The sequence below is a fragment of the Pagrus pagrus genome, assembly GCF_965226575.1.
Source record: "Pagrus pagrus genome assembly, contig: HAP1_SCAFFOLD_447, whole genome shotgun sequence".
Classification (NCBI taxonomy): domain Eukaryota; kingdom Metazoa; phylum Chordata; class Actinopteri; order Spariformes; family Sparidae; genus Pagrus; species Pagrus pagrus.
This window is the reverse complement of record NW_028175019.1, coordinates 19,242-34,392: the sequence shown is the minus strand read 5'-3', so window position 1 is coordinate 34,392 and position 15,151 is coordinate 19,242. Positions and strand designations below refer to the sequence as shown.

At 40.2% G+C, this 15,151-nt stretch overlaps 1 protein-coding gene across 1 annotated transcript; it reads left to right on the top strand.

The window, feature by feature from the left end:
• Nucleotides 1-208: 208 nt before the first annotated feature.
• LOC311254136 (uncharacterized protein) lies at nucleotides 209-3,153 on the top strand. Its single transcript, XM_084384537.1, has 3 exons — nucleotides 209-385; nucleotides 653-979; nucleotides 1,556-3,153. The coding sequence occupies exons 1-3, from the start codon at nucleotides 318-320 to the stop codon at nucleotides 1,692-1,694; spliced, it is 534 nt and encodes a 177-aa protein (XP_084240663.1). The 5' UTR covers nucleotides 209-317; the 3' UTR covers nucleotides 1,695-3,153.
• Nucleotides 3,154-15,151: the final 11,998 nt, after the last annotated feature.

Below are 15,151 nucleotides of genomic sequence, written 5' to 3'. Positions count from 1 at the left end.
TTCTGGCAGAAGAAGAATCTGGGAATGGCAGACAGAAATAAACAATTGCGTCAAAAACATGCTAAGAAATAATACAAAAGTCATTTCAACAAAAGTCATTTCCCAGACTGAAAATGCTAAACTGAAACATCTTGGCTGCTTACATGTTCTTGTGATCTAAACCTTGAAATGTCTCCTCCTCAGGTTTGGTGGAGGTGATTCCCTGGTCTCTGTCCAGATATCTGAATGTGTCTCGCGGCTGGCTTCCTGAAATTGGTCCAGGTGAAATCCATTACCATGGCCAGATTCCTGTTCTCCATGACTGTCTTTACAGATATATGTATCAATCCAGATACATGGCCCTGCATGATATTGACGAGCTCATACTGCCCCAGTCAGTCGACAGGTAGCACTTTCTATATGAAGTTTCTTTTGATAAATCTACCTTTAGCTCTGCCAAATGATGCCTGGTGTCAAAAAACATTCCTTATTGAGTACACTCACCGTATGAAATACACTCTTATTACTGAAATTGAAAGTTTATTTATATAGCACTATTCAGACACAAGGCAACTCAACTTGTATTTATTAATTCCTTATATGCTGCTTATGAATTTAACCGGTCAGCCTTTAAAATGCTATCAATGCATATTTGTTATCATTCTATTACCAGTTGGTTGGAGCTGTTGCCTCTGCTGGAAGAGAAATATGGTGCCAACAGGTGTTACATATTCCAGAACAACGTGTTCCCTAACACCATCACACTGATTAACTCCGACTCCCTGACTCTGCCCTCCGACTGGCAGAAGGTGCCCGGGGTGAACATCCTGACCCACCTGTACCAGGAGCCAATCATTGAAGACACTCCTTACTTCAACTACAAGACCATTGTCAACCCTCGAGCTGTGTTCTCCCTGACCGTCCACGGGCTGCTGGACCCAAAAACAAAGACAGCCTGCTCCTGGGTTGACAGGAATATAGCACGGATGTACCACACAAGGTAGACTCATGCACACCCACTTCTGCAATGATTTGTCTTTTGATAAGACATTTATTTAATGCATTTGGCTGATTTATTCCAGTGAAACATGCCACAGCACACATTTGCTCTGGCCATCAGTTTGTCTACATGCACTTGCACACTAACCAGGTTACAGTCACCTGTCTACAGCAATCTGATTCCTTTAACATTGTGGTCGGGATATATCTCTCCTATTCACACCATGTTCAAAGTTTAGTTTAGTTTTGAGCACTTTAAATCAGTTTAAAATTATCAGTCTCACCTCTGACAAGTGTCTTTGTCAGAGCAAGAGAAGCTGAGGCTGATGAGCACTTTGTTATTTAAAGCTTTTCACTATACCAAAGTGACTGAAAGCAGCAACTTCTCCAAAAATGTTAAACAAAATAAATGCCAAAATAAAATGCATTGTTAAATTACCCAGCAGTCTCCTGTGTGTCTATGAAGATCATTGAGGTGATTTTTAAAATAAATCTCTTAAATGCAAATCTACTAAACAGACGGCTCCTCTCACTACTCGCTGTTTATAAATGTCATGTCTGCTTTCTGTCTGTGCAGACGGCCGAGACAACCCGAGCTGACACAAGACAAGCTGATATATGACGGCCGACTGCTGAGCTACGGCGCCCGCTTCACACAGAGTGTCAGTACTGTGCTCAGGGAATGTGGACTCCTACAAAAGGACAGCATACTGTAGCATCTATTCATGTGTGTGCATGTTCAAAAGTAAGAAGCAAGCCATGCTTGTTACTATGCAGATGTTTGACAGACTGTGAACACTGGTATGATTACTTCCCACATTACTGCCTAATTTATATTGTTTATATGAGTCTACAGTCATACTAGCAGCTCTGTGAGGTGGCACTTTCTGCAGTGAAATGCCAGAGACACACCAAACAAAGCATCAAAAAACTAGTGGGGACTGTTGTGTCACCTGAGTCTCGGCCAAAACGCTGCACTAGAACACACAGCAAGGATTACAGCCAACGGCCTACTAGTTTTGAAATACCTCTCCAAACCACCAGGTAGTGGTAGTGTGTCTTCATCAATCAAAAATGGAAACCAGAAAATTCAGGACTGGGGATATACAAACCGGTGATGTGATAAAGCAATGTTTTTTGACACCACTCTCGCCAGTATATAGACACTTCTAATCAAGAATATGTGTAAGGAGTTGCAGATGGCTCTGGTGGAGGGCAGAGGAGAAAAAATAAGGAGAAACTGCACCAGATGGGTGAAATCATTGATACTACAGCGACAGACTCAAGGGGCTTTCTCTTTCTTTTTCAGTTTCTCTTCTCGTGCACTTCTTCGCTTAGCCGAGCAGCCAATGAGAGTGATTTCTCTAACCTATTCTACAGGCTCAGCTGGCCAAAAAGCTGCCGACAAGGTCAGACTAGTGCCAACAGTGCAGGACATGCTGCAATAACTAGGGTCACAGACGCTCACTGACGGACCCGACATTGTTGTGTATGTTAAGCAGGTATAACATTTGCCATGTGCACCATCTTAGTGGGGGTCTAGCTGCAGTCTTAACATGACATATCTAATAAGCAACAATCAAAAATATCTCGTTTGTCTGTGCCACAGAGCTCCATTGCTGTTCGAAAAATGATTGAAAACACATCAAAGAGCATGTACGTTCTTAAATTACTAAGTAGTAAAGTACTTATTTTATCACAAACCACATTGTTTTCCTAAATCTTACCAAAGAGCTTTGTTGCCTACGCCATTATGTAAAAGTGCGATGAAGGTCCTGTTCGCCTGTTGCTGATACGCTGTTTTGAGAACAGTGATAGATGTCATTTTGGAAATCCAGCTGCTTAGGGACGAGAATGTGTCACCCATCTCACAATATACACAGGGTGTATACTGTATCGACGGATCTTTGACATAATATAAAATGTGGTTACAGTTCTGTAAATGTACAGTAAATTAATTAACTCAGTAATCTCGAGGAGTGGGTCTTCAAATGATTGCAAACAATGAATAAGCTTCAGTTTCAAAAGAGCAGCACTTATCAAAAGTAGCCTACTTGAATTAAATCTAGATGACAACCTATTTATTACGTTATTTTGTACTGTCATTGTCTTTCTGAAGCAAATCCTGCTGTATTTAAAAAATATTTTTTCAATAAATGAATTTGTTGAATTTTACAGTGGTATGTTTTTTACACTTTTACAGAACCATAAGTTTTTATAAAAAGGATATTTGATGTCTAAGCATATAGAAATAGGGCAGAAGTTGAGAGGAAACGGGAAAACCAGACAAAACCTTCAGCTCGTTCACATCATTCAACACATGAGCTGTTCATTTAGGGCCAGCTGATGATATTGACAAGTCAAGGCAAGTGCTATACAGGGGCATAAATTACATTAAAAGACATTAAAAATTGTGTTTAAAATACATTAAAAACAAGTAGGAAGACATCAAGAAAAAAAAAACATTAAAACAAGTTTTAAAAAATGGGAAAATGAAAGGCAGTGGCAAACAGAAAGGTCTTCAGCCTTGATTTAAAAGAGGTGAGAGTTGGAGCAGACCTGCAGTTTTCTGGGAGTTTGTTCCAGATATGTGGAGCATAATAACTGAACGCTGCTTCTCCATGTTTAGTTTGGACTCCAGGGACTGAAAGCAGACCTGTACCTGACGACCTCAGAGGTCTGGATTGTTCATAACGTAGCAGCAGATCAGAAATGTATTTTGGCCTTAAACCATTCAGTGCTTTATAAACCAACAGCAGGATGTTGAAATCAATTCTTTGACAGACAGGAACCACGTTCTGAGTCAGCTGCAGAGTCTGATGGAGTCCTGTAACGACACTGTTACAGTAGTCGAGGCTGCTGAAGATAAATGCACGGACAAGTTTTTCGAAATCCTGCTGAGACAAGTCCTTTAATCCTTGATATATTCTGAAGGTGATAGTAGGCTGACTTTGTAATTGTCTTAGTGTGGCTGCTTAAATTCAGGTCTGAGTCCACGATTACACCAAGACTTCTGGCTCGGTTTGTAGTTTTTCATGTATCAGGAGAGGAGGACTGCCTTGGCGTTTTCAGTTCTAAATTTAATGCAATGCAAAGTCTCCCTTTTATAAATGTCATAATGAACCTGGAGATTTGTTTTTCACCACCTGAGCTCAGCTTTTTGACATTTATTTTTTTCCATTTTGACCAGTGTGGCATCTCTCCAAGGAGATTTTTCTGACTAGAGAGAAATATAGCCGGAGAAGACGAGTTTATCTGAAGAGCCATATATTCAAAACAAGTACACATTTTCATAAACATTTGATTGCATTTCAGTAAATCATCAAACAGAAAACTAACACCTCCTCCTTTTTTATGCATTCTAGTGTCACTTATGAAAGGAGGGCTTGATTCAATGTGAACAGCTGCACTGTTATTTTGGTCTAATCACGTTCCGGTTTAAAACATAACATTAAGATTGTGTTTGCTGATAAAATAATGTATTAAAAAAGCATTTCCTGCCAGAGACCTGATGTTTTATAAAGCTACATTTAGTTAGTCAAAACCAATTGGGCAATTTTTTGCGACAGTTTGTGGCTGATGAGGAACAGGAGCTAAATTTAATAAATTGGCAGATTTATTTAAGCACTTCGTGTTTCCTCGATTCACCATTTTTCTATTAGCTGTCAACACAGGAATTGAGGAGGCTCCTGAACTCCACAGCTTTTCTGGAGGGGAAACATTAATGATATCAGCTTTGTAGCCCGGAGCCGGCACATATCAGGTAGAGTAGTTGTCCTACACAGACAGGATGTGAGTTATCAGACTGTGGAGGCACAGGGTGATTCTGAGGAGGTGGAGGGGTGCGGTGACGTTTCAGCTGTTGTGATGGTTGTTTCAATGAGACTCTTGGGGGGGTGAAGATGGCGGCGGTGAGGACTCCTACCGGCTTAGTGGTCTTCTATGTTCAGAGCTGATCTCAGGCAGTAGCAGTTCTCCTCCAAGGCTCTGTCTTATCGGTTGTTTTGGGTTTGTCTCGCCTCTTGTCCTTGGCAGGGGCAACTGATGTGTGATGCAGAGTAAAATATGTTGGAGGTGAACAATCTAACTCCTGACTTGTTTAGGCAAAGTCCATGTGCTTTAAAGAGGTGTCTGCCTTCCCAGAAAATGTTAAAATCGTCAATAAAGTTCACTGATCGAGCGGCACATGTAGCTTTTCATATATGAACAGTTGATATATGAAAAGCACCTGCCGTGTTTGTGATAGGTCACATTTTCCTGCCTTTCCTTCAGCTCAAAACATCTCACACTCAGAAAAACTAAAAAAAAATGATTAAACTTTTCTTCTGAGTTTTATGGCTTTCAATTTAATAAACAGACACTATACATCAATACTAACATGGCTACTTCCAAATAATAAAACTGAGATTAGATATCTTTACCTTTATACTTATGATGTGGAGTCTCTAACTGTGACTGTCTCTTACCACTTGAAAGGAATTGAACAATGTAATCGATATCTCTCTTTTATTTGCTGCAGTTTCTTGAATTAGAAATATTATGAAAGTATCGGAAATCTTTCTGTTATTACGCCACATCAAGTTGATGTAGTTCCTCTTTTGTACCACTGGATGGCAGCAAACACTCATGACAAACTCTGAAGACAGACGGATAACTTGACCTCCAGCAGTCAGCTGTTAACACTCAGGTGATATGGTTTTTAATCAATAGTTATGTTATTTGTAATAATAACATGAGTAAGGAATTGTACTTTGAAGTTAGTAACATTGATATCAATGAAAACAACTACACTGTAAGTGTTGCAGTACCAGAATGTGCCCACTGGATGGCGCTGAACATTCAGGTTTCAAACATTATACTTTGTACTTTGATACCTTGAGCTACTAGTTACTTTGCAGATTGCTTGTTGAGTCAGAACCAAAATAGCACATTTTTAAATGAACTATTTTTTTAAGGTCATCAGATAAAAAAAAGTGTGTTGATGAGTGTTGATGTTAAGTGTGTATTATTAGAAGAGATACTATTGAAGGGGCGATATGTCGTATTTTCAATAATAATGAGGTAATAATACAAACTCATAAATATTTATTTTTTCCATTAAAACACAAGCTGTTCTCAGAGGAAATAGGGTCCACTGTTTGAAGCTAGAAAGGTGGCAGGGTCCGCCACATATAAGCAAAGTAAAACAGTATGAAACTGTGTTGTCCTTTCAGATCAGTTTGTTTATTCAGATTATTCCGTCATGAAAACAAAGAGTTTGTTTATTTATGTGTTTAGGCATAAAAAATCAGTCAATGAAGATCTTTCTCTTCTCATTAAAAGTTCTTCCTCAAAACTACATAATGCACCTTTAACATTAACACTCACATAATTATCTCTGCGATGTGATGGATACAGTCAGTGGTAAGATGGTGTCAGCAGAACCAGAGCCAGGAACCTCGTGTTTTAAACTGAATGGGTGACTTCTGAAGCGCTGACAGAAGGAAAGGTGGAGCCCACCCCCACCAGTGTTTGTTGTCACTGGGGCACCTGAGGGAGTTTGAGCAGCACCTCTACACTGACTGTCAGGCTAATAAAACTAATGAGATGAAGTTAACACAACCCGGGGCAGTTACACTTACATTTACAGTTGATGATGTATTTTGTGTGTGCGATTTGTGTGTTTACATGAACGTGCAGCCTGATTAGGACTGTAAACGCTGAAAGCAAGTCCTGGTCCCTGGTAATGATGATGCCATGAAATGCAAAAAATATATGAAGCATTTTATTATGTTCACCATGGATTTTGGCAGATGCTAAATTTCACTTTGTTTAACCTTATAATAGCCTACAAAATCCTAGTAGTAACAATAACAGTATGTTCTTAAAGAAAAAGAACAAAACAAGGCAACAACAGCCATAAAATAGATACAATTTCTCTACTATATAATTTTAACGCAAACCTTCACAATGCTCCAACTCCATACAGTACTAATTCTAAGAATGATTTTCAATATGTTGTGTTTGTTCACACACACAAAAGTGGCAAAAAGGTATACTGCATTTTAAATACAATGAGTGTGCTGTTGATGTAAAGTCGAGGGGATTCAGCTGATAATTCTCTAGGTTTATCAATTCAATAGACGCCTTTCACATCGTCATTTCATACATACAAATATTGATTATAGCCACTTCAACTAAGGGGACAATGACACACATTTTCAGACTCTCAGTCTCGGTTGGAGGGGATCCATAGTGATGCCCTCGTTTATGTAAAGTGACAGAAATCATTATGTACAGTGTGGCTGCACAATATATCATTTCGCAATAGTCACATCGCAGGATGTGCAATGTTCAGTCAGGCAAATAAACTCAAAAGTTTTCATGCTACAACTTTTTTACTGCTTGATACAAAAGTAAAATTCTCTGAAGGTTCTCAGGTGATAATACCTGAATTTTTTTAATATCGCAATTTCTATCACAGAAAAACAAAATTTTGCAATGTCTGTTTTTTCAAAAGCGTACAACCCTAATGCATAAAAAAGGGCAAAAAACAGTCTTGAGAGAGTTCATACTCTGCACAGCTGGCCAACTGCTGCTTGGATGTTACAGTTGTGTTGAAGCACACTGGCAGCTATACTGAACACACCAGAGAGCCCTGGTTGCCCTGCAGGCGGTGTCAGTACCCCTCACACTTTACACAACACACACACTGAACCCCCGCTGGGAGAGTAAAACCCTCTAATGGGACAGCTGTGGACTAATATTGAACCCATGAGCAATTGATTATGGGTAACTTTCCAGACAACCCAAATTAAAAGTGATAAGTGAAGAGCTTTTAATGTGCAGAGGAGGTTTAGAGGCATGACATTTCCAACGAGCGATGTAGTTTGGTCGTTTGTTTTTTTCATGGTCAACACATCAACTTAAAAAGTGATGATATGTCATTCTTGCTGCTGCTGCTGCTCTGAACTGCCAAAAAAAGTCATTGCAGTATAAATTATTGCTTTCGACTTTGGATGTTTATATTTAGATTTAGATTTATGTGAACCCAAGAAATTGTTTGTGTGTCTACATGTGTGTGTGTGTGTCTACGTGTGTGTGTGTGTTCTTTTGTGTCTTATTACAACCTCCTCTATGCTTTACCTCATCACCCCCCACTGACTCTCTCTCAGCTGTAACAGGGATCAGTGGCAGTGAATGAGCAGCTTGCCGTGTCACCGTTAATACCAACAGGAGCGAAAGAGGGCGGGAGGAAACAGGAGGAGGGAGTCATTCACCCATTATACGTCTGTATACCTTCACATGAAAAGGAGAGGAGAGGAAGAGAAAAGAGCAGAAGAAGAAAATCAGACATTTCTGAGAATTCAGCACTGGATATAAAGAGTGAAACAATGAGCAAATGATCTGCAGAGAGAGGCAGGAAAAGAGACAGAGTCATACTGACCAGAGGAGGGAGAAGGAAACCAAAGAAGCCACGAGAGGCAAAGTTCAGAGGTAGGAGGAAAGGATAGAGATGGAAGTGTCACCCTGTTTCTTCAAGCTTTTTCTGCTGTGGGATTAAAAGGTTTCTCTGCAACTCCTCTCCTGAAGAAAGACTGTACTATCTCCTTGTCTTCTCCTGTTCTTCATCCTTCCTTCCACAGAGGAGGACGTCAGTTAGAAGACCAGAACTGGAACGAAGGAGGGACGGAGAGAGAAACTGAAGAACGAGAGACTGAGAAGAGTTCAGATCACGCAAAAGAGTAAGGACAGTCAGTCAGTAGGCTTAGAGACGCATGTTGGCTTTCTGCATAATCTCCTTACTCTCCTTACTACTGTGTGTTTGTGTGTGTGTGTGTGTGTGTGTGTGTGTGTGTGTGTGTGTGTGTGTGTGTGTGTGTGTGTGTGTCAGACACATGTAACCTAGGACTGTTTACTGTTAGTGATTCATCATTTTAGGTCTGCTGAGCGGTGTCACCAGTCTGTAGCTTTCAGGTTATGACTTGCTTTTTTGATGGGTATCATATTCTGCACGGCTAATTATTCATGAATCACCTGCTGCCAGTTTGTGACTGGACTACAAGTAAAACCGTTATTATGTACTGTACAACATGGGTTTCCCACTGAGGGTCAGTAAATATGAGGGATTGTGAAGTGATTAACAATATACTGTACATTTCTTCTCCACAAAGTTATATTTATTATTTTCTTTGGACTTTCCTCAAATTGTTTGAACTATTGGAGAGTTTATTTACCTCCGCAAAACTCCAACAACTGACATGAAACAATGTGTGAGGGGAAGTGCTCACACCTCGAAGACAATTGTGTCACCTCTTGGTTAGTCGGGAACAAGTGATGTGCTTACCTTGATGGAGGCTCTGATTGGATAAGACAGCAGAATTAGTTGACTGGTTATGTAGAAATGATCAGATCTGGTCTTGTTCTACTTTTCCAATTAACTGAAGACTGATCATTTTTAAAGATGTAGTTGATTGGTTATTATTTCTTTTACCAAAATTAAATATACTGTGTATCAATGCTAGTTTAAAGATGGTTTTGACACTTGGATATCTCTTTATCTATCTGTCCTCCACATTGATGACGAAATGTGTTGATGGTCCATGTCCTCCATAACTAATCATAAGCGTTTTCTGAGCTGATCCACCTGTCGGCAGGACAACAACACAGTTTCAATAATAAAATAAGAACATTTTCTGAGGTCTGATTTTATTTACAAGCTCTGAGTTTTATCCAGCTGTGCAGCAGATTAAGTTTGACTCCTGGTCCCTCCCTGGGTACTCATAAAGCTTTTATACTCTTATCTTGATGAATACATTAAGATATCATTTAGTGAACTGGGTGTATCCGAGGTCATGTCAACATTCATATTTCAACACAATCCGCTCATGTGAGCAAATTCTAGATGTCAACGCAGCAACATCAATTACTTAAAGCAGAATTAATTGGCTTCTTTTGCCTATTGAGGCCATCAAAACAAGCAGAAAACAACTTTTGACTGTCACTGTCCTGTCATATTAGCATGCTAACCAACTAGCCTCAGCCCGTCCTGTCTCATAAAACCACTTTGCGCCTCAAGAGACAATAGTCTGATAGCCTCTGTAGTTTCAGCTGGGAGATGAATGCAAGCAGCAAGTTCACTACATTTCACAAGCTCTCTTAGCTTGTGAAAAAATTGTATTTGTAGGTGTGGAGTGTTTTTTTTAAAGTTTATTATTTATCATACTTGTAGTCTTCAGACCCATCCAACATCTTCACCATCCATCACTTGAGGCAATCAATCAGACATTACACAGCTTCCTCTGGAGCCACAAAAACATTATATAGTTTTTTTCACATATGCAGTAACACTTCCCAAGACCTGTTAACAGACTTTACTGTGTAAAACACACTTCTCCAAGAACTAACTTACAGAGCAGAATAAAACTGGGTTTGTCGAGTGAGATTCCTCATTGAGATGACTCCTGTTGTGACGTTAAAAAAATCCATAAAGTTGCTAAACTATAATATAAATCATCCACATTAACTTTATTTTGTTTGCTCATATTCCACAAACACAAAAAAACATCCAAACTGCATCTCTCACTTGAAATTTCATGCGTGCAAACCTCTATGCACAGTAAAAGCCCTTCATCTGTCACTCTCTATTGGGTTGCCTCAGAAAGTTGCCCATAATCATTTCAATATTAGTCCACAGCCGTCCCATTAGAGGGTTTTACTCTGCCAGTCTGCCTCTCCCTGTGGGGGCTTGGTGATGTCTCCCTCAGGCCCATCAATAGGCCGTGAAGGGTGCAGCATTATGAATGTCTTCCAAAAGAGACTGTCTGAAAATATGTGCTGTTGACCTCTTTGTTAAAGTGGCTATAATCAATATTTTTACTATAACAATGTTTGAAATGGCGATGTGGAAAGTGTCTCCGGTAGTGATGAACCTACTGAGTTATCAGCTGAAGCTGCAGCTCCCCTCAGCTTTACAGAGTTTAGTTCAGCTCATTGTTAAGCTGCCAGGCCCACAACTTTACTTGTCTCACTCTCACCGCTCTTACAGGCTGGTTTTCAGTCACAGCAGACAACTGTTTTCAGAGGAAAAAGCACTGAAAACTCACTGTACTCTACCTGCTCAGCAGCAAACCGTAGACAGATACAGTTAGAGACTTTAACGTTTGAACCATCTCTTCCTTCCCTTCTTTCGTTTTCCATTTCTTTCTCTGTTGCAGGATGTTTTACTTTCACTGTGTTGCTCACCTTTTGCTAATGTGTCTTAATGTACAGGTATAAAATCTGATATGTTTAGACCACACACACACACACACACAGGCCATGGCTGCACACAACCTTTGTTCCAGATCTCTGCAGGGATAATTAGATGCTGAAATATTGATAGGGAGGGTGTGTGTGTGTGTGTTGGTGTGTGAGAGAAAGACAGAGAGAGAGATGTCGTCTTATATGTCATTGTGTGTGTTTACAATATGTGTGTATTTGTGGTGTGTGGTAATTCTTCTTCAGGTCTTGTGAAAGTTAAATGCAGCAGGAGCTGATATTAAACTCTCTTCTTGATTTACAGGCTGTTCAGTAGCTGTGCTCTGCAGCCTACAGCTGCATAGAGCACAAACCATGGCTCTTTAAGATGATCAGCAATGTTGACAGTGTTGTTGTTGGCACTGGCAATGTTGGCAAAGGAGTAAATACAGGTGGTTTTTCCCCTGCTTACTACTTTTTCTGCCCATAATTAGCTTGTGTGCTTGGATCTGAACTCTTAGTTCAGCTGACTTCACTTGCTCCTTTCTAACTGTGGCCAGTTTGGCGGTTTGCTGCGGTCCTCTTTGTATGTTAGCTGCCACGCCAGGTTTAAATGGCAGAACGGTAGCTGACCATAGCAGCAGTTTGTGCCTCTCACACATGGCTGCTGGTTGTATTAGCAATCGCAAGCCTTCACAAACACTGGCATTCAAATAACACGTTCCATGAATTATATTGAATGAAGTCATTGAATGTCTCAGTGTTTGCTGAGAATACTGAGGGTTGATGAACAGTAATGTTAGCTGCGATGAACAGTATGGCTGTCACTCCCCCACAGACACACACACCAGGAGAGCCTCTTGTAACAGAGTGGCGAGCTCAGCTTCTGTCTCTTGTTTCTCTGAAACCTTTTTGTCCTCAAAATTTTGAAACTTGTTGGTCACCGATTACCACAAAGCAAAGTTTGTATTCAAGCCCTTGTATACAAACCGATTATTATCATGTGTTTGTCTGTCACAGAGAGTATCAGAAATGGACAGTTCATTTTTTTTCTCTTTTCTTTATCTCATCTCATCTCTTCATTGATTTATTTTTGTGTGTTTTGTGACACTTTTTATGGTGACTGGTGTGTGACAGAGCACCAAATCAAACCTGATATCTAAGTATTAGCACTGCCATCACTGAAGTAGTGAGGGAACAGTTTCAGCGTCCATCTTAAAAAGAAACCTTTTGAAAGGTACCAGTGAGCGAAGGGACCCCTCCTCTTCTAAGAGTTTTGCTTACAAGGGGTCATTTCTCCCCCTGACAGGCAGCTGTCACTGCTGTCAGGTGTCATAGGTCAACTGATCCAAATAAAGATGGATAATGAGACAGTGAATAATTTACCGTGGCTAATTTCCATGTACACACAGGTTTGCCACCTGAGGACTCTGATCACAGCAGTCACTGATTGAACTGATCGTTATTCCAAACTTACTATTGTTAGCTTTTTTTGATTGTTCATGAGAAAGACTAAGAATAATACATTTTTCACAAAGTTATGTTGTAAATGCGCTAAACTCAAACCAGGACTCTGCTTTGTATCTCAGGTGTAACTCAGACTCTCTTTTCAAAGAGAACTAAATGTCTAATGAGGTCGAGGTGTCACGGCTGCCATGTGTCAGTAAGTCAAAGGATCAAACTAAAGCTTCATTAAGGGAGGCTGCATTATTTACTAGGGCTAATACCTTTACACACACACAACCACACACACACACACACACACACACACACACAAATATAGCAGCAATTACTCTGTAGAGCTAACATGCACATTCAAGCAACTCTAAGTCTGACCTTAATAAATAACACATGCAAGGACACACAACTACCTGCTAACACACACTTACACACACACACACACACATACGCACACTAATGGACAACAACAAAAAGAGGTAATTGGGTTTGTTAAGTGTCGCGTGACACAGTCAGAGAGGCGGAGTCAGTCACAGTTCATACTGAGACTAGTTTGATCTATGATGTGTCTTAATTAGTCCTGGATATTGATTTCAAAGTGCTTAAAGAGCAAATTAGACAGGAGGTCCCTCTCTTTGAAAAGGCCGTAATCAATGTTTTTAGCTGTTGACTGGCCGTTGATTATAGCCATCCCATTGATATCCTGAAGCAAGTGTTACTGTAACTAAAGAGAGCAAAAAACAGAGAGTACATATTCATCTGTAAATCATTTGTTCAGTGGACACAAACACAACAATGCTGATGTTGCTTTGTTTCTGCTGAATGTTTAAATAGGCTACTCTTTGCTAACAAGATTGCTACATTGACATTAAAAGTAAAAGTGAATGTTTTTCAGTTGTCCACAGTTGTCAATGATTCATTTATGACATTCATGTTATAACATGAAGCTGAATTTGTTTGCCATCACCTGGTTAACTGAGCAGCGCCAACATTTCCTATGCAAATTCTTCTTAAAAATGAGATTGTGAAACTTTTCATTACCTAAACAAAATTCACTAAACATCAGTAACAACTTCTGCCTCTGTAGCAGTTGCTGTATTGTTAATACACAGTCAATATACTGAATACTACATATTTTTACTGCATACCATTAGTACATAGTTTGGGCTGTGTTGTTGGTTGCTCCCATAATTCACATATATGGTAAATGGACTTGCATTGATATAGTGTTGTTCCAATACACCGTTCACCTTCACCCATTCAAACACAGATTCATACATTGATGGCAGAGGCTGCCATGCATGATGCAAGATACTGATTCGGGGTTCAATATCTTGCCCAAGGATACTTTGACATGCAGCCAGGGGATCTGGGGATCGAACCAACAACCTTCCAATTAGTGAATAACCTGCTCTGCTTCCTGAGCCACAGCATCTCCAATGAAATTAGTTTGTTCAAAGTCCTTTTTCCTGTCACCGTGTCTCATTGTACCAGTTGCCCTTTCTTGGACTTTTTCTCCCTTTCACTCAATCTGTCACTGCTGTGTATGTCTGCATGCGTGCGTGCGTGCGTGCAGCATGTGTGTGTGTGTGTGTGTGTGTGTGTGTGTGTGTGTGTGTGTGTGTGTGTGTGTTACCTGTAGTATTTTATATGGATCCTATTAGCAAACTCGGCTCTGCTATTTAATTTAACCCCAACAGAATTTTAACAAGCACGTTTTTATGTGTCTGCTGCTCCTTTGATCGTGTTTATAGCTAAAACATTATGCTCGCGCGCGCGTGTGTGTGTGTGTGTGTGTGTGTGTGTGTGTGTGTGTGTGTGTGTGTGTGTGTGTGTGTGTGTGTGTGTGTGTGTGTTATGCTCACATTATGTGCCACTGGAGCTGATCAGCACACTGAGTCATCCCTATTTTCTTGTTTTTTTAAATCACTTTTGTTTCAGTTGATATATTTCTTGCATATTTGCTGAACTATGTTAATGTGATCTTTTAATGAAATGTGCTCTATGGTCTTACCTACAGTTGGAATCTCGATAAATAAATGCCTTCATCGTTCTCCGTGTCTTTCTCAGGGTCGACAGGTGACTGCTGATGTCCAAACATAGGGACAGAAACCAGAACCATGGTCATTCTACAGCAGGTAAACACATACAGTACACACACACTAACATGACAGATAGCCGAACTTTTGCAACAATATATGAACTTTGCGTTCTGTGTGCTGTGTGCTGTGTGTGTGTGTGTGTGTGTGTGTGTGTGTGTGTGTGTGTGTGTGTGTGTGTGTGTGTGTGTGTGTGTGTGTTTGTGTGTGTGTGTGTGTGTGTGTGTGTGTGTGTGTGTGTGTGTGTGTCTGCAGCTCGTAGCAGTGAAGGTACAACAACACTCGTTAATGATCAGCTGCTCATTTTGCTGCATTCTTTGTACTGAATCTTCCTTGTGTGCGTGTGCGATTGTCTGCGCATGTGTGCATGTGTGCATTGGCCCAAGTGTCGGTGTTTT

What these genes read in the sequence shown, in the direction of transcription:
- LOC311254136 (XM_084384537.1), top strand. Translation starts at nt 318, where the DNA reads ATGTATCAATCCAGATACATGGCCCTGCATGATATTGACGAGCTCATA. An exon ending in CTGCCCCAGTCAGTCGACAG is followed by an intron (nt 386 to 652) that starts GTAGCACTTTCT and finishes TTCTATTACCAG; the next exon opens with TTGGTTGGAGCTGTTGCCTC. An exon ending in GCACGGATGTACCACACAAG is followed by an intron (nt 980 to 1,555) that starts GTAGACTCATGC and finishes CTGTCTGTGCAG; the next exon opens with ACGGCCGAGACAACCCGAGC.